The sequence below is a fragment of the Rhea americana genome, unplaced genomic scaffold (assembly GCF_003343005.1).
Source record: "Rhea americana isolate MKP2758 unplaced genomic scaffold, rheAme1 scaffold_505, whole genome shotgun sequence".
In the NCBI taxonomy this organism is placed as follows: Eukaryota; Metazoa; Chordata; class Aves; order Rheiformes; family Rheidae; genus Rhea; species Rhea americana.
The window spans coordinates 58,181-76,855 of NW_028186652.1; the positions used below are offsets into that span (position 1 = coordinate 58,181).

Sequence of the window (18,675 nt, forward strand, 5' to 3'; positions counted from 1 at the left end):
TCTGGAKGTCATCTCCAGGCATATGGAGGATAAGAAGGTGATCAGGAGTAGCCAGCACGGATTCACCAAGAGGAAATCTTCCTTAACCAATCTGATTGCCTTCTGATGGAATGACTGGCTGGGTAGAGGAGGGCAGAGCAGGGGACATTGTGCACCTTGACTTCAGCAAGGCTTTTGACACTGTCTCCCATAACGTCCTCCTAGAGCAGCTCAGGAAGTGTGGGTTAGACGAGTGCACAGTGAGGTGGATTGAGAATCGGCTGAAAGGCAGAGCTCAGAGGGTCGACATTGGTGGCGTGGAGTCTACTTGGAGGCCTGTGGCTAGTGGCATCCTCCAGGGCTCACGACTGGGTCCCATCCTGTTCARCTTYTTCATCMATKAYCTGGATGAGGGGACAGAGTGCCTCCTCAGCAAGTCTGCTGATGATCCCAAGCTGGGARGAGTGGCTGACACACCTGAGGGCTGTACTGTCCTACAGAGAGACCTGGACAGGCTGGAGAGCTGGGCAGAGAGGAACCTCGTGAGGTTCAACAAGGGCAAGTGCGGAGTCCTGCACCTAGGGAGAAATCACCCCAGGCACCAGTACAAGCTGGGGGCTGACCTGCTGGAAAACAGCTCTGCAGAGAAGGACATGGGAGTGCTGGTGGGTGACAGGTTGACCATGAGCCAGCAATGTGCCCTTGTGGCCAGGAAGGCCAATGGTCTCCTGGGGTGCATTGGGAAGAGTGTTGCCAGSAGGTCRAGGGAGGTGATCCTGCCCCTCTCCTCAGCCCTGGGGAGGCCTCATCTCGAGTCCTGTGTCCAGTTCTGGGCTCCCCAGTGCAAGAGAGACATGGAGCTAGTGGAGAGAGTCCAGGGTAGGGCTGCAAAGATGATCAGAGGACCAGAGCATCTGCCCTACGAGGAACGGCTGCGAGAGCTGGGCCTCCTCAGCCTGGGGAAGAGCAGACTGAGGGGGGATCTGATCAGTGTGTACAAGCACCTGAAGGGAGGGTGTCAAGGGGATGGGGACAAACTCTTTTCAGTTGTCCCGTGTGACAGGACAAGAGGCAATAGGCAGAAACTGAAGCACAGGAAGTTCCACCTGACCGTGAGGTGGAATTTCTTCCCTGTGAGAGTGACGGWGCCATGGACCAGGTTGCCCAGAGAGGCTGTGGAGTTTCCTTCTCTGGAGATACTCAAAACCTGCCTGGATGCAACCCTGTCTAACATGCTGTAGGTGACCCTGCTTGAGGTTGGACTAGGTGATCTCCAGAGGTTCCTTCCAACCTCAACCACTCTGCGATTCTGTGAAACCTGCCTCATTTCTACTACTGCAGTTCTCAAGGTTGCTTGGTTTCTTCTGCATAGCATCCCAAATCTTGCTGTATTAACAAAAGACAACTGTGCTTTGTGATTTTTTTCTCAAAATACTTTCTGTGCCAAGGTCATTAAAAAAAACATTCACAAAGACTGCTCCAAGATTTGATCTTCGAACAGCTCTGCACTGACCTCTCTCCAGATTTGAGCTACTCTCTGAAAACTACCTGTTGTTTCTCCATAAGCCAGTCCCTCCCCCACAATTCTTACACTAATCCTCACCTTCTCCAGTTTCACTTATGATTTCCTATGTGGCAGAGTATCAAATGCTTTACACAAGTCCAGATACATGAGATCTGCCCCAATTACTTCATCTAGAAAAGGATTTCATATCCAAAAGTAGGAGAGACGAGTTGGTACAAGCAGTTTTTGGTAAGTCTACGTTACACTTTCTGCCATTGTCCATTTAATTCTACGACTTTAGCTATTCTCTCCTTCAAATTTTTTTCCAAAGCACTTTAAAAAACTATCAAAGTCAGACTAGTCAGTCATTAATGCTCCATTTAGAAATAAACAGCTTTTACTAATGAGGTTAAGTATCTTTTCGTGTGTGTATGTGTGTTGGGGGGGGAATTTTGGCAGTCGGTCCTGTTTTAAGTCCAATCTCCCYCACTCTATTATGAGATACAAATATAAAAATCTTAGCCTCCTGGATTGTAAGAAATCCCTCCAAAAGTTGAAGCTTGACTTTCTGGTGTCTGTTCTCCTTGCCTTTTAGAACCGTACTCTATGTCAACGATGTAACTTGATGGAACAGTGCAGCAGGTAGACTGTTTCCCAGCACTYACCAGAGTTGTTGAAGCAGAAGAAAAAACACAGGCAGGCAAGCACATCTCGTTTCAGAAGATAGTGCAAAATTTATGACGGTAAGGGAAAAAAAGCCTTATCTTGCTTAACTTGCTCTATTTTATCCCAGTACGTTCCAAGTCCAGTTCAGACACAGCATCAAACATCTTAGTGTGTATCAGGCTGTTCTGTTAAAAGCCTAAGCTCTCCCTTTGGGGGACAGCATGAAGTCAAAATGACTCATGTAACACTAGACATCCCAAACACGTTGGCCAACACCATGCCGTACTCCCTGTCTAGACGGGCTCTGACCACCCACGGCACACTTCGGCACCCGCCAGAACTCCACATCTGCACTGGCATCCCTTCTCCCCTTCCCACTGCTCTTCCTATTCTTCTCCAGCAAATACTAGCAGGCTTGAGACACCATTTATCCTTGCAGTAAATAAAAGAAGGAGATGCCCTCAAAGGATGTTCTGAAGGATTTTTTTGGGGAAAATCATCAGCTGAGTTTGTCTTAGGCTTGGTGTAAATCAGATAATGCCCAAAAGCTGCTGCACACTATCCGCCTCTCTCTCCCTACTGTCTACATACGCCCTGCAGCAGAGATTTCACAGAAACCCTCAATAACCTTTTCAGACTTAAGAATACAGAAAGGATCTCAGGTTGAGCAAACATCTTTTCCTCGGTTTACAGAAGGGAGAGTAGCTCTATAATGCAGTAAGCTTCTTAAGTGCTTTTCTTAATCAGTTCTTTCTTGCTGGCACTGAGTATCTGAGTTAAGGAGCAAAAAATACAGAACTGGACTGAGGATAAAAGCTGCGAGTCTTTTCACACAGCTATYAACAGAACTATCAAACTGAAAACATTAAGGCTGTTCACAGAATAAGATTCCTTTGTGGTTCTCCTTTCAGAAGTACCGTGATCCTTCAGCACCAACCTGCATACAGCTCTGAGCCCTTCCAAGCCCTGACACAGCATTCGAATTTAAAATCCCACGCTGAAATTTTGCCCTGTACCTTCCGCTCCTTCCCCGAGAGCATGCTGCTTGCTATCTACACGGACAAACTGAAAGCKCACCGCGTGCCCATTCTTGCCATATCTTTTTGAACAGTTAGGTCTTCACCTTGACCAAGTGAAGGAACCAAGGATGGTTGGGCACTGCTTCACTGCCAGAGCAGCTGAGAGCTTTCAATGCCGTGATCCATCTAAAAGGCAGCTCTGAAAAGCTACCAACTCCTCCAATGGATGATCCTGAGGATCTTGCTTTTGCCTTTCCATCCTCCACATTACATACAGAACTTAAAAATATATTTACTGCCCTATGTATTTAAATACTGGCAGGCATCCCCTGCCCCCAGCAAATTTTTTCAGGAAAGACTTCTTTGGTGCCTGTGGTGCTGCTAGCTGTCACACCGCCCAGCTCGTTAGTTAACAGGCCAGAAACAACGTAGGTTAACGGTTCTCTATGTGAACTGGTAATCAGTAGGCAGGGCCCACTGCAAAACTCTAAAGAGCTGGCAAAGTGATTTTAAATATTCATTATTTCTGTTTAACGCACCACTGAACACAAAATATTTTTCAAAAATAATAAAAAATGTGGAAAGTTGAAGAAAATAAAAGACTACACTCAATCACCGAGGTGAACAGGAAGCTTTAATAGCCACAGAGTGCCCAACACTAAGCTGCAGAACTGAGGTCACCTACCACTGACCGTGCAGAGACTGAAAGGAAATCATGTTCCTAAGATCCTACATATAACTGGATTTTCAGTTTGTAGCCGGTGGAACAAGCAGGAAAATCCAGCAGCTGTTGACTTTACAGCAACAAATAAAAGGTTCAATACTATTTCCTATCATTTGGCTGCCTGTGAAATAACCAACAGATCTACTTTGAAAATTGAGATATGATTACAATAGTGCAAACATCACTAAATACTGAAGTCACCCAGCTGGGAGGGTCAGCAGCAAAAGCATGAATTAGTATAAAAAGCTAAATAATTTTACTGGAGTTTTAAATCACACTAGAAAAGAAAATCCATATAAAAAAAAGCTGATCAACTATGGCAGCTATTAAAAAAAGTTCACATTTATTTTTCAAACTTTAATACTAAAATTTGTGAGACTAGTACGAGATTCCACATTTCTCAACTTCCACTTTAAATCTGACCGTTAAAATTATGAAGACCTCGATATCTATCATCTGAGCTATTACATAAAAATCAGGCTGGGAGTGTTGTGACCCCATCASTGTTGACAGTAAGATGAGCCCATAACATTCCCTTCTGCTCCAGCAATGAAGATGAACCAGTTGTTCCYCAGGCCCCTCCAGCGAGAGGATGGGTTTGTTTAACCCTCAGAAACCGAACACCAGCTCCCATCCCCTTCACCTCCCGGCACGGCAGCCCCATTCGCGGATGAGCCCGAGGGCACGCTTTGTCCAGTTTGCGCATCAGGGAGCTTGGGGTCAAGGCAGGCAGGGGCCTCACAGACCCATGCTGCCAGAAGCAGTGTCCTCTGCTCACTCATGGCTCTCTTCACACAGCAGATGTCCCATCTGCTGCCGAAGGCACTGCTGAGCCCAGGCCACAAAGCAGCACGGAGAGCACTCGGGCAAAYGGGTGTTGGGAGGCGAGGGAGAGGAAAGGGGAGGAGGAAGCAAGCAACCTCCAGCAGAAGGACCAACTGGACGTAAGCCCTTTCACTGGCACAGCAAGCTACACGGCCACCGCCTCGAGGCACCACCGTCAGCTTGGCAGAGCTCGAAGTGGCACAGGAGCTTGCCCCCCTTCAGGTTGCTCAGCACGTCTACAGCCAAGGTGCCAACTAAGCAGCTTGACCAAACAAAGCATTCGTAGGCACCTAGCAGTGCGCGCGGCCTGCCCAAAGCAGAGCCGACAAACTAGGTTTGCCTGGGCTTCCTGAGCAATTTAGGCGCAAATTCACAGATCCACTCAGATCACATCTGGCAGGGGAAAAGGATGTCACCTCTTGCACAACGGCCTGCTCTGAATACCTGGCTCAGAAGTACGAGGCTTCTGCCTTGCCAGGAGATACGACCACGACTGCAAGGGCCAGAGAGGAGGAGAAAATTAATGAGAAGGAACCTGCATCCAAAGCCCAACAATGAAAACTTCCAAAGGMGGGGGGAAGCAGAGGAAGCGACAACTTGGGTTCTGATCCCCGTTGCAGGGATTGCTTATGCATTTATAAGTCTTGGGATAAAAATACACATTGTTGGGGCCACAGAAAGAGACTGAGGCTCTGCTCATTGCTCCTCTGACTCTTGCCTTGCTGGCTGTCTGGTACCCAGGTGGACTGGAGGCCCCACCAAGCCTTGAACTTCAATCCCTTGAGCAATTGCTCTATCTGGCTTGCTGTCACTCCAAGAACAGGAGGAAGGTTTCAGGCTGTACTCTCAGTTTCAGAGAGGCAATTACCTTGGGAACACAGAGGCAATACCTACATCCAAGGACAGAGAGGCTCGCATCACACCCCTCTCAAACTTCTCAGTGACTGGCKTAGATGCCTGCTCACAGCTTGCTGGGTGTTGTGAATCCCATTCAGAAACATTGACTCCTCCTGCTCCAAACAGCTATTTCTGTGACAAACTCAGCCTTGTTAAATTCATCTCCTGGAGCCAGTCACTAACTGCTCTGAATTACCACATCAAAAGCATCCTAAGTAGTTTGTGATTCTGACCCATGCTATTTAAAAGACCTGGGGATCCTGGCGGACAAGCAGCTGAACGTGAGCTGGCCGTGTGCCCTTGCTGCAAGGAAAGCCAGCAGCATCCTGGACTGTCCAAAGAGGAGCATAGCCAGTAGATAAGGGAAGTGATGATCCCCTTCTTAATGAGTAGCACTCATTAAATCACATCTAGATAACTTGTCCAGCCTTGGGCCCCAATACAAGACAGACATCAATAAAATGGAGCAAGTTCAGCAGGTTCAGCAGAGGGTCACCAAGATGATTGGGGGCTGCAGCACTTGCCCTGAGAAGAGATACCAAGGGAAAGGGGCTTGTTCAGCCTGGAGAAGAGACCACTTTGGGTGCCAGGGAGCACCGAGGGCCAGCTGCTCTGCCAGGGAAGGTAAGCCAGGAGCAGAGTGCRGGAATAAGGCAGGAGCAAGCACTGACCTCACCAACAAGGAGCCAGGATGCAGAGCAGCAAGCATGGGTCAGGATCAAGCACAGGCCACTGATCACCCAGCAGGTCTGAGGCCCGGCCAGGAGGCCGAGCCAGCAGGTGTGGGTCAGACTGGTGGAGACAGGAGCCTGGGCCCAGGCAGAGCTGCTGCAGAGCACAGGCAGGGGCCCGCGGTAAAGCCTCAGCTTAGAAGCAGGGAAAGGAGGGGCAGCTTCTCCTTTCTAGCTGTCTTCACAACAGYGCCTATCAGCGAAGGAGCTGACATCGGACTCAGACTACTGAACTTCTCGATTTGGCCAACAAAACGTGTAGAAAGGGGTTCATTCTGGGCCCTGATATAGGGCAACCAACAGCAGTTGGTTCCAGTGCCTCCAGGGAAATTATTGAGAAGACACAGTGAAGCTCTTCACAGTGGCACACAGTGGGAGGASAGGAGACAACAGGCACAAGTTGAAACATGAGGGGTTCACACCGGGTGCAAGAAAAAAAGCTTTATCTCTGTGAGGACAGTTGGGGAGCAGAGGCCCAGAGCTGCTGTGGTATCTCCATCAAACCCTGAGCAACTTGGTCAGACTCCAGAGCCCAGATCCTGCTCCGAGCAGGAGGTTAGATCTCTTAAGGTCTCTTCTCACCTAAATTATTCCATGACCTAAGTAAAGTTAATTTTACCTGGTCAACTTAGTTTAGTTTCAGGACACAAGGTAAACTTGTGTCACCCAACAAGGGTTCACACTCCACTTTGAATAGCAAAGCTGCCTTGTGCTAACTTAAAGCAAATGACCTGACCTCATTTTCCAATAGACATGAGTGTGTAGATAATTATAGATGTTTTCCAATAGATATGAGTGTTGAAAGACACGTTTTAACAAAATAATAATGAAATCTTTTTGCCATCAGCAGCTGTTCAGAAGATGTCCTTCCTACACAATTAAAAATAGCAGAATCCACCTCTCAATTAGAGTGTGGTTGCTTTATTCRGATTGAATTCATAAGCATTTGTACCTAATTGATCTGCAGACATTAAGGGACATCACTAGATCCAAGCAGCAAGAACCAAAGTCATGCAATTAGCAGCATCTCTCACCACATGCTATGAACTGTTAAATTTAGCACATTTGCACTTTCAAAAGAACTGACTGTGAGCTGTTTTGTGTCTAAACGTACCTCCAAGTTATCAAACCACTGGCTATGCCTGCTATCAAAGCCAGCCTTCACATGGCCTTCCGCACAGCTCATCAGTGCAGTACGAAGCACGATTGTGCCTTCAGCAAGACACGTGGCGCTGCTCTCAGTCACAACCACTTGAGTGGCAACGCCGCAGGGCGATGCCTATCCTTTCTAACACATATTTTTGGCTACAGATAGAAAAAACGAATATTTAAAGTTGATAACAATAGTGGCAGTAGAAGCAGGTGAGTCCAGTGGAGAACTAGAGATTCTGGATCCAAGGTGCTTGCGACAGCTGGCACTAGCTGGGGTCTAAGCATGTCTCGTATGCTTCAGGAYGGAGTAGGGTAGGATGAGCTGAACCCCTGCAGCACATTGCTGTAACCAGAAATTCCTCCTCTCTCCCTTTCTGCTTGATTTCAGCTGTACACTCCCATCACCGTGCACAGACCACGATGCTCCACAGACTCCTCTCTCTCTCTTCCTGAAGACCTGATCCAACTCACAAATTCCGCAACAGAAACCTTACAAACGTTTCCCATAAGGTCAGAGCGCTGAATCAGCTCATATACAGTCCAACACGCATTGGAGCAGGACAAGGAGGAGCCGACTGTTAGACTGGCTCAGCTGTTCAGGGAACCATGCTGTCAGAGTCACTGAATTTCAGAAATCTAGAGGATGCGACAAAACCAGGCCTCTGTGGCCATATGTTCACTTCTACAGGAAACAGTTTACAGACTCTCTGCATTGTGTTTAGGAAACAAATCATGTAATTCTATGAAACAAATTCACTTTCCTTATAACTGTAAAGGAAAAGCATATGCTGACACTGGTTCTGTGCAAGTGTGTGTTCAATCACTGCACTATTTCCAGCTTCAGTATGATATAAAGAATTCTGCTCAAGTCCAAAAATCTAAACAAGTCATCATTCTATGCACAGAGCTTTGAGACAACTTCTCAGAAGTCTGATTTTTCATAAAKCTTACCTATGCCATTGTTAGCCTTCCCATCATCACTCAGGTTTTGAAAATGTTTCACTTGTATGCACAGAACAGTGTGGAAGATGCAAGCTTTAACTTCCAAGGTGTGTGTGGCAGGGGAGGGAAGCAACTCTAAGTTGCCAACAACCTTGTATACAAGAGAACCTCATGTAAGCAATCACCAAGGCAAAAATCTTACCAGTTTACCAAGAGTTCACATATCAGCAGAGCAGGAAAAAAAAGTATAGACAGTCAAAAGATAATGAACATCCCACCACAAAATTCCTGTCACATGCATAATATTGGTGGAATTAAGGTCATAGCTGCTGATCAAGATTAGGCATTTTTCTAGCAGCTACAATGAAGCTAGCTAACTTATTCCTTAAAGAGTACTTTTAAAAAATTTGTTTACAATAACACGGTTTCTTCATCTTATTGTACTCTAGAGTCTCTATTTCGAAACTTTATCAACTTCCTTTTTGAAATACTGACACAAGAACTGGACACAGCATGCAGTAAAAGTCAAAATATTTCCATTGGACCCATTCTGCTCTGATATTCCAGAACATACAAGGCGTCCTCTACAAACATATCCTTGTAGGAAGGAGAAGACAACGAGAAATCCTACACTGGGACGAGTCAATGGAGTGAAAGATAATAAATTAGCATCCTGCTGTTTATCTGTGCATCACRAGACCAGAAGGGACCTTGTGAGGCACTGGGCTCAGTCCCACAGAAGGGGAGAGCAGAGGACTGCAGCACAACCACATTCATACTTTTAATCAAACTCCACCTTAAAACCCTATTTTTGACCTCATAAGACATACCAGAATGGAGATCTAGAACTCTCCATATTTTTTACTTATGTTTTTAGTTGTGGTCAATTCATACACACATGATCCAGCTCACTAACTAGTGCCCTGCCATTTGAGCTTTCCATTTAAGCCATACTCCCATCTTGGTCACTGTTCTGCAGGGGTAAAAAAACTTAACTCTTTCAGTTCATGGTTTCACATTGCTAAACTCTGCCTAGAAATATCAGCTTAAGGTATTCAGGCACCACCACTGCTCATTCCTGACTCAAATGCAGTGCTGCTAAAACTCAGCTGTGCCGACAAAACCATTTCTGGGGACCACGCTGTGAACCAGAATAGGAAACTGAGTGCGCGCGTGTGCACACACACACACAAGCATAAAAGGAAGTTTCTGGTTTTTAAAGCCAGAAAAGTACTCTGATCAGATTAGTAAGAAAAGYCCACAAATAGTTGCTTTTAACCGTTGAATTCCCAGAAGACAGAAAAAAAAATTTTCCTGGATGACCTTCATATTGCTTTCATATTACTATTTCATACTACTAAGTCATACCATTCCTAATTGCATCTTTTTTCAAGACTTACTCAAGTCTCCTTGTAAGATAAGGCTCTGCATTAATGATGCCTTCTTACTTTATTCATTTTGTTTAATAAGACAACTTTGCTTTTATGCCATCATCATCAAAAGAACTACAGAAGATGGATCCCAAGAACCTTGAGGAGCCGAGCTAGTAACTTCAACAATAACTTGCTATATAAACATACTTTCAAACAACATGCTACCTCCTTTTTGCTGGTTCTTCACCTGCTTTGCAGATCTGGTACTCATCTTTACCTTCTTGAGGTTAATACATTTTCTATGCAGCAGTTAGTGAGGTCAGGTAGATCAGAGCTTTGAGATAAGCAAAGGTATCCCGCATTTTTATTTATAAAATATCTAGAAGGTAAAAGAAAGTCTACTCTGTGCAGTATAAATGGCAAATGAAAAACCAAGATAAAAAAAAAGAAACTTCTGTGCGTATGAAGGGATTCAGAACTGGCAAATGAAGAGTAAATGATTCACAAATGACATCTGAATCAAAATTTACAGGAGACAATATTGCTGAATCAAAGCAACAGGACAGTCATCCCCTATCAACTCTAAAAATCTGTTAGTAGTCAAAGCGTGTACAACCAGATGTCATCTCAACTGACCAGCTCTGCTGAAAAAAAACAAAGGACACTCTAGAGCTTTCATAGTAGAAATGACGAACAGCTACTCATTTTAGTTCCTCTTATATAACACAGGCATCCTGCTGATGAAAAGAAGTATGTTTTCATAGACGGTCCTTCCATATGTTTCTTCTGTCTTCAAAGCTAGTACTTTATAACTGAACATGAAAACACCCTGTGCTTGAAGCAATGTCACAAGAACATAAATTCTCTYGTGCTAAATTAGGGCTAGGAAAAGGCAAGGAATAATTACTTGTTAGCAGGCCAAAATAGAAATTTTGTTTCTGCTAGGTTGAAAAAAAATTTTCAGCCTCTGTAATCGGAAATGCTGAGTAGGAAGACATAACAAATAGTAATGGTGGGACCTTGCAGTGGGTTTTATTTATCCAGTTATCTATATAATTTACTATAGGATCTAATTAACAGAGAGAGATTTTAAGTTTTGGAGCTATCTGTTCAGCTCAATTACTGAAGTAATTTGTTCATATTAATCGTTGTCGGTTGGAATTTACATTTTAGTATTCCATGTGCTCAGCACCAAGTGCTCAAGCATAGAGTTGGCAGCACTGTTCCTCTTTGGTGAATGAAATGCAGAAAACTCAGCATCTGCCAGGATAAAGTTTCTTCCAAGCTCTACATCAAACTGCCCTGAAACCTGATTGTCTTAGCTGTTTTGATTAGCAGCTGTGGCCAAAATCACCACACAAAACATAACATTTTAGTTTATATAATTTATCTAAGTCATTATCCTGCCCCAGGAGGCTGCAGTTCAGCGAGGTACAAGGAGCTGATGGACCCCTCGCTGCTGAAAATGGGAGAGTGGGCTGCTCTGCCTCTCCCCGGCAGTCGCGCGTGCCTGCTCTTCACCCTCAGCCAGGAGCTGCTCTCGTTGAATCCCTCCACAAGCTGCCCCATCCCTAGGGTGGCACAAACCTAAGAAAAGCAGGATGGTTTTCTGCCATGTTAGTGTGTTAAGGCAGTCCATGAAAGGCTCTGACAAGAACCAGAGTCAACATAAGAAAGGGGACAGGCCTGCAACCAGGAACCGAGGAGAGTGACCTCCTGTAGCAGGAGCACGTGGTTAGATCAGATCCGTTGCTGCCGGAGCCCCTGCCTAAGGCAAGGCAGAACTGCAGTTTAAGAAGGAAAGGAAATACCCGGCATGAACCGAGCAGAGAGCAAGACCCTGCAGGCCTACTGTCAGACAACCTTCGTAAGAAAAACACCACTGTGCTGGAAAACTACTCCTTGAAGCAGTCTCAGGGCTCCTGTGTCATGCAGAAAGAGAACAAATAACATCACTTAYATTCACAAAGATGGCAAATTTCTTTAAACCGGGAAAAAGATAAGGTCAAAACAGAAACCTGAAAAAATAAGGTTTTAAAGGACAGAGTTGATGAACGTTCACTGCTGAAATGTTTCAATAAATTGCAAATTCAAAGCCAGTTTCAAGATGCATTTACAGAAGTCACAGCTTCTTTTGCTACCAGCACTCTCAAGGAGTGYTTAAGCGCTTTAAGAAGAGGCTTTCCATTAAGTGCTTCCTCTTGAAGCTCTAATAAGTCTCTTAGTTTAAAATCAGGTCTACCTAACACCAGACTTTCATCTTGTGATTCTAGATGAACCTGTAACTTGACTGAGATAAACAAACAAACAAACCCCTTTAAAGGCACACACTCTTGACTTAAAATTCAACTGGAAATCCATCACGTGATTATACCTATTATTGTCCCTTAAATACACATTTCATTTTGATCAGCATGCTTACATGAGTAAGTTTCGAGTTTACATTTCAAACAATTCCAACACTAAAGCTCTKAACAATGGTTGAATTTTAATTAAAAAAAACTAATATCTTATTCAATGAGCCCTCAGCCTAAATATTAAACTAGATCAACTCTTCTTTGCAAAACCATGAAAGCTGCTATCATTTATGCACGTGAGGGCTTAAATATAAGATAGAGCCTCACATTGCACTTATTAACTGCTTGGCAGCTATAAAACCCTTCCTCTTTCTGATTCCTAGGTTTTCAGTTAATTTTCACATATAATAAATTCTAAATCCTTATAATTATGTTGGTATTGCAACTTCTTCTGTCCTTTCTTCATTTCCAGCTGTACACTTAGATTTTTTCCATTCAATCTTTCATCAAAGCAAGTATCATTTGCTTTGAGATAAGACTGTTTTTGACAACAGCATGAAAGTAAGTATGCACTCTGGTGCACTAAGAGTTAAGCCTCCAGGAATCCGGTTGAGAAGCGCTCTGAAGGACCAAACTGGTGACAGGCAGTTTCAGCAAAGAGTAATTTTCCGAGCATAGGCAAGGTCTTCAGCACTGACCTAAGGAGGACTGCCCTGGAATCTGGCAAGCTGTGCAGAAAGCGTGTGCATGTTTACAGGCAAAACAAGCTGCTGATGAGGTTATTTCATGCACTCTGCTCCCCTCCACTGTCCAAGAGCATTTACAGAGCCATTACACTGAAACACCACGGTATGGAAACAGCATCTTACTCATACCTTGCTGAAGATCAGCATGTTGTGGGGGTATTGCCATTTTTCCTATGGTTGCTTTCCAAGCCCGAGTCACCCTCACAATCAGTTCAGCTGCTTCTCTAGCTCTACGTCCTGGCAAGCCTCAGGCTCACTTACATGCCTGGTCTGGTTTGGACCACAGCTGGGTGCTGTAACACCCATTGCCTTGGTGGAGCACTCTGGGGCTTGCCACATGGCCTTATGCTGAACCCCAGCTTCAGCTGTAATAGAAACAGGCACATCAGTTTTGCCAGCAAATGAAACCAAAAGGTTTAATTTAGGTTGCTGATACAAGGACTAATGCTTATGCTCCACAAGCCTAAGCTCAGCATAAGCCAAATCTAAATCAAGACTTGGACAAGGCTCTTAGAGTGGCTCTCTGGGTGGCATGCTGAATTCAGAGTTTCCTCCTAACTCTTCCTGTCAGGAACTTCAAGTTTCCCCAAGCCCTCTCTCCTTACCTCCTTTTCTCCCTATTCTCTGACTACAGAGAACAGAGCTGACAGCCCGGAGGCTGCCTCTCCCTGCAGCATGAGCAGCTGCCTCTTTCTGCCCTGTACAACAGCAAAATGCTCATGACTGGCTCCCCCAAGCCTTCACCCCCTTCCTCTACTAGGGCATGGCATGCTCTGAAGGCATGACTTCGGAAGATAGGAGGCAAGCCGAAAAACAGGTAACAACTGCAGGAGAAGGGGGGTCTTGCCCCCTCCTACCTCTCTCCCTTCCCCATTTGCCTTTTGCCAGTTTTCACGCCCACTCTATCTAGCCACTGCAAGATGAGCACAGCTGTCACACAGATCTTCACAGCAGGGTGCATTTTCCTGGCCATGCCAAATGCCCTGCTGACATTGAAGAGTGCTCTTGCCCTACCTGTGCAGGCACCAAAGCTCACCAAAGCCAGTCCAGGAAAGTAAAAGCAAAACACTTCTGCCAGTTTAGTTCCTCGGTACAGCTCACTCCGGAATCAGATGAGACTCCAAGGTGCCATAGGGGAGGTGGAGAGCATCAGATAACCAACGGACAGGGTGAGGGGTCACATAATTGAGTCAAAGATGAAGCCAAGAAGTTCTGCTACCACCAAAGCAGGCAGAGCCTCCTTCCTCTGCCCTCCTGGCTCTGGCACTTCCCGACTCCTTCACAAGCAGTTAAGGAACAGGACAAATGCTACAGCTAGCACAAGGGAAGCAGGAGCTAAAGGTCTGGAATTAACCTAAGAACTTCCTGCCAAGTCAGAGCAAAGGTCTAGCTAGCCCAATGTCCTGTGTGACAGCAGCCAACACAAGCTGTCTGTGGAGGAACTTCTCTAAGAACAGAGCAAATGCAATGCTGCTTCTTCAGAGCATCTCACAGCCTCCAGAGATTCACTAGCTGCCCAACTTYCAACTAACTCAATTTAAACAGATGGCTGCTGCCAGCAGAGGTTGTCCCTTTCTTCCTACCATCTCCAGGTACACTTTCCAGTCATTTCCCTTGAATCAAATCTAGCCGTCACATGGCAGCAGAATGAGTCAATTCTGCTCACCAGCTGAACAGAAAAATAGCCGYGGGGTGGGAGGGGCAGAATCCAGAAGGAAAAGTTGAATCAACTCACATCAAATCACCTGAGGCCCCACGATCACTTGGACAGAAGCAAAGAAGAAGGTATGAACAGGCCTGCACTCTTCTGCAATGGTTAGCTCTTAGTCCAGTCAACGGACATGCCTTCAATGATACCACCGTCTAGAGTAATGACTCAGGCAGGTAATGTCACAAATAGACTAGTTTGCCATTAATCATATTATCTTTATCCTAAATACATTTCAGCTCAGTTCTTTCAGCAGACAACCAACTTAAATCTGTCACAGAGTTAAGATCTACTGTCCTGTGTTAGACTGTGGTCCAGAGAGAAGAGATACTACAGCACACATTCAGGGAAAAGTGTAAGAAAGACATGACTTAATCTTCCCTTAACAAACTTCTACCATATCCAGGAAGTAGCAGAGTTAGGACTTTTGAGAGCAGAAATTATACCCAGGCATTGTGTTTAATAAGAAATGAATCCATCCTCCTTGAATTCTTTTCAAATTCTTTTATGGTTTTGGCCCACACATCATCACTGTGGGAATAGACTGTATACTCTAATTGTGAGCTATGTTAAGAGATAACCTGCCTGTTCTTTTAAGCTTGCAATCCTGTAATTCTGCTGGATGCTGTCTAATCCTTTTATCTGAGAAACACTGACTCATTTAAAGTAACAGGGAAAATGCATTTTTATCTGCATTTCAGAACATACAGCTCAATAGTCTGTGAAGCCAAGAGGAGATGCCTTGGTAACAGTATATGAACAGAGCAAGCATGTTGTGGTACCTCCCTGGAATGCTTTCAGCCTCTACTGATTCGCAAATCAGACTCTCTGAATTAAAAGTAGTTATGTTACACTTGGAAAAAGAGGGTGGGATTTATGGGTGATGTTGGGCAGAAACTGGCCCRTAACAGTTTGACACACTAAATGACTAAAAGCCATTCTGCCTTTCAGACCTGCAGTGACTACACAGGGGTAAACATCTGAAAGTCCAGTATTATCTGTAGAGAGGTTTCAGAGATGAGAAAGTTACCAAAAAATGTGCATCAGGAAATCACACACATTTAGATTTGAAGATCTTACCTTCAAAGCAGTAAAAATGTTTTTTAAATATATATATATGTATTCATATAAACATATATGTATAAGAACTGTATTCTGTTTCTACAACTCTCCCCTTATGTTGATTTTCCTGCTTTCTATTGAGATGATTTCTTCTCACAAACACGTAAAAAAAAGTCTCTCCTTATTGCAAGTACTTCAAGATCCATGTTCCTGAACCTCTGCAGCTCATTTCATCCACTCWTTAATAGAGGAAATTAAAAGAAAGGAAGTAAATACAGATAACAAAAAGAGAAAGGTACAAGATAAAGAGAGAGATAAAGGGGGAAAAAAAAAGGAAGAGAACAGAATGAACAATAAAGCAAGCAAAGCAAGCAACATGTGCATGAAGGAAAGATTTATTTTCTACTCCCTCCTCCTCCCACCAAAGCAATATTAGTTCTTCACTGATACGAAAAGGCTCAGTTCTCAGGCTACCTCTGTGTAGATTTTCCAAAGTTCTTTCCTCCTCCAGCCAACATCCTGCACCTGTGAGACAGTTTATGAATAATCAGCTACTCTGTTTTTTTTTTTTTAATCACACTGTTTACATTAAAAAAGGAAAGAAAAAGGAAAGAACGACTTAGATCYCCATCTTTCTCCAGATTTTCACGCAGTGGATGTTTTGCATAGATTTCATCATCAACTCAAACTATTTACTTCCAACATCATGAATAACAAGGAGCTCAGCTGGCAGACACACTCACTCCACAAAAACAAAAGCACACTTCTGAAGTGAAGATTTTCAGGATCTAAGACCTTTACAATAAATTTTAGAGTTGTATCCAGACATGGCCTCCTTAGCTCTTGTCAATGCCTATAGAATTTATCCTGTTATCAACTGTATATAAAAAAAGTCTAAAAATCTATTTACAAGTCTAGCAAAGTTGCTTTGGAGTTTGTCTCTAGGCTGAGCCACAAGGCTCCGACACCACGAGTGAAATACTGTATCACTTTTGATGCACATTTATCCCACAGTAACATGGAGTAGTTTATCACTCAGTGTACAAATTAGAATATTGCACATTTAAAACACACCTAGACAGTAACTATGAAATTACCTAGGACCCGGTTTCACAAGATGAAAAAAACAGTTTATGAATGTCTCTTCCTCACCTTTTCATTCCCACCTCCTAGGAGCAGCTTACTTGTCCCCTAGTTGGCCTAACATAACTTTGTGCAATGATGCCACAAATTGAAATGGTCCAGATTATAAATAACCCCAAAGAAGAGGAAGCAGCAAACTGTGCCACAGGGATGGAAGCGAACAGTCAGGAAGTCCTCTGCCCAGCCTCAACACCAGCAAACACTATGTATTTCAATAAACTCTTGAGTTTTAAAATTGCATCACCTGTACCATTCACCTCCTCTTTCCTCTCCACACAGAACACTTCCAAAAATCTTTCAGACAGGAAAAATTTAAAGATGCAAACATCTTTGTTTACCTGTCAACACAAGCAGAGCACATTACTCTTATTTACAAATGCATGCTGATTTCCAGTCTCAGTTCACTTAAACACTGTCCAAGCAGCTTATGCCAATCTGTCTACTTGTAAACAGAGCTTACAAGTTTACTGCCCAAAGTTTGCGCAGTATCTCCAAGCAACCTCCTCCACCCAGAGCTAAGATTAAGGCAGCTTGACTCTCCTATTGCGTTCCCAAACGCAAGGGAACAGCGTAATGCTGTTCACCGCCCTACATATAAACGCAATTTCTCATAGTTTCAGCAACACAGTAATGATCATAAACTCATTATACCCAAGACATTAAGCCTCTGTTTGCTCCAGTGACAAGATAAAGCATTTGTTTACAGGCAATGACTTGCACAGTTAAGCAGCAATGCAGTATCTGTGGAAAACACACAGTGCAGGTCTTTCATCTGGTTACTACCACATTGAGTCAGATAAGCAGACTAAAGGTGGTAGAGAGCAGCTACGATCAAAGGCTTAAAAAAAATTTCCTAGCATATATTAGTTTTTATTTTGGTCCTTACATCTCACGTTTTGTTATCTTTAATAACAGTTCCAATTGTTGTCTCCCCTCACTTCCATCTGAAGTGAAAACTGCCTGTGGTAGCCTTTTTCACTCTTACCGATGTTATGTATTTCTCTTCCCTCACTTCCCTTCCTACCACTTGTTCTGGTAACAAGTATCTGATCTGGAGTCAGGACAAGAAAGTGATATAGGAGTCTGTTAATAGACTATAGGAGATACAGTAATTCAACGCTCATAAGAGTAATTCCCTCTTAACTGTTTGGTCTGTCAGCTTAAGAACTAAATGGTAAGGAAGCTTTTCATTTTGATTTCAGCTAAATGCTGTGACTGTAACAGCCTCCAAAAGACTGCTTACGGGATATGCTCTGGATACTGCCATGTTTCAGATAAAAGTTAAACTTTCACAAGTGGCTAGATGAAAAATGAGGCTTGTGTGACTGGAGCAACCACAAATGAGGCCAGCTCTTTTTATAAACACATCAGAAGAGCAGCACGTGTCCAGCACAGGGCAAAGGCTAGAAAGGTTTGCCTGGGCACGGGCTGCACCGCTGCAAGTTATAATGACACGGCTAAAAGCGGTATGCAGCGTTCCCTGCCGCGGGAGCGGTTAGAGGAGCGCCACGACACTGCTTTTCCCTTAAGCACAGGGGAGAGCTCCTTTCCCGTGAGGTACTGCTCGGTAATGAGGCTCTCGGGCTGCAYAACCACGGGCGGGAGGGGGGAAGGCCTCTAACTAGGCAAGCGCTTCTTCCGGAGAGCCGCAGGAACCTGCTCCCACGCCGTGACACACCGCGGCCCAGGCCCGGGGCTGCGCAGGTCGCACCGGAGCCCGGGGAAAGGCCTGGGCCGAGGCGCAGGGCCCTCGCCGGCGGCGTCCCCTCCGCCGGGACTCACCGGGCTCCAGCAGATGAGCGAGTCGGTGTCGGGATCCTCCACGAGGGTCCACAGCTTGGTGAGGAAGGCGGGCACGTTGCTGCCGCCGGGGCCGGCGCCCACCGCCGCCGCGCCGGGCCCCTCCA

The 18,675-nt window shown here is 44.8% G+C and overlaps 1 protein-coding gene across 1 annotated transcript in view; it reads right to left on the reverse strand.

Annotated features, from left to right (window-relative positions):
* The window catches only part of HSF1 (heat shock transcription factor 1), a gene marked incomplete at its 5' end in the record, with an annotated part of 75,539 nt that extends 56,869 nt beyond the window's left edge, over positions 1-18,670 (reverse strand). Inside the window, one exon of the mRNA XM_085317783.1 lies at positions 18,551-18,670. Coding sequence (XP_085173909.1) covers positions 18,551-18,670 — 120 coding nt within the window. The remainder of the gene's footprint in view (positions 1-18,550) is intronic.
* Positions 18,671-18,675: the final 5 nt, after the last annotated feature.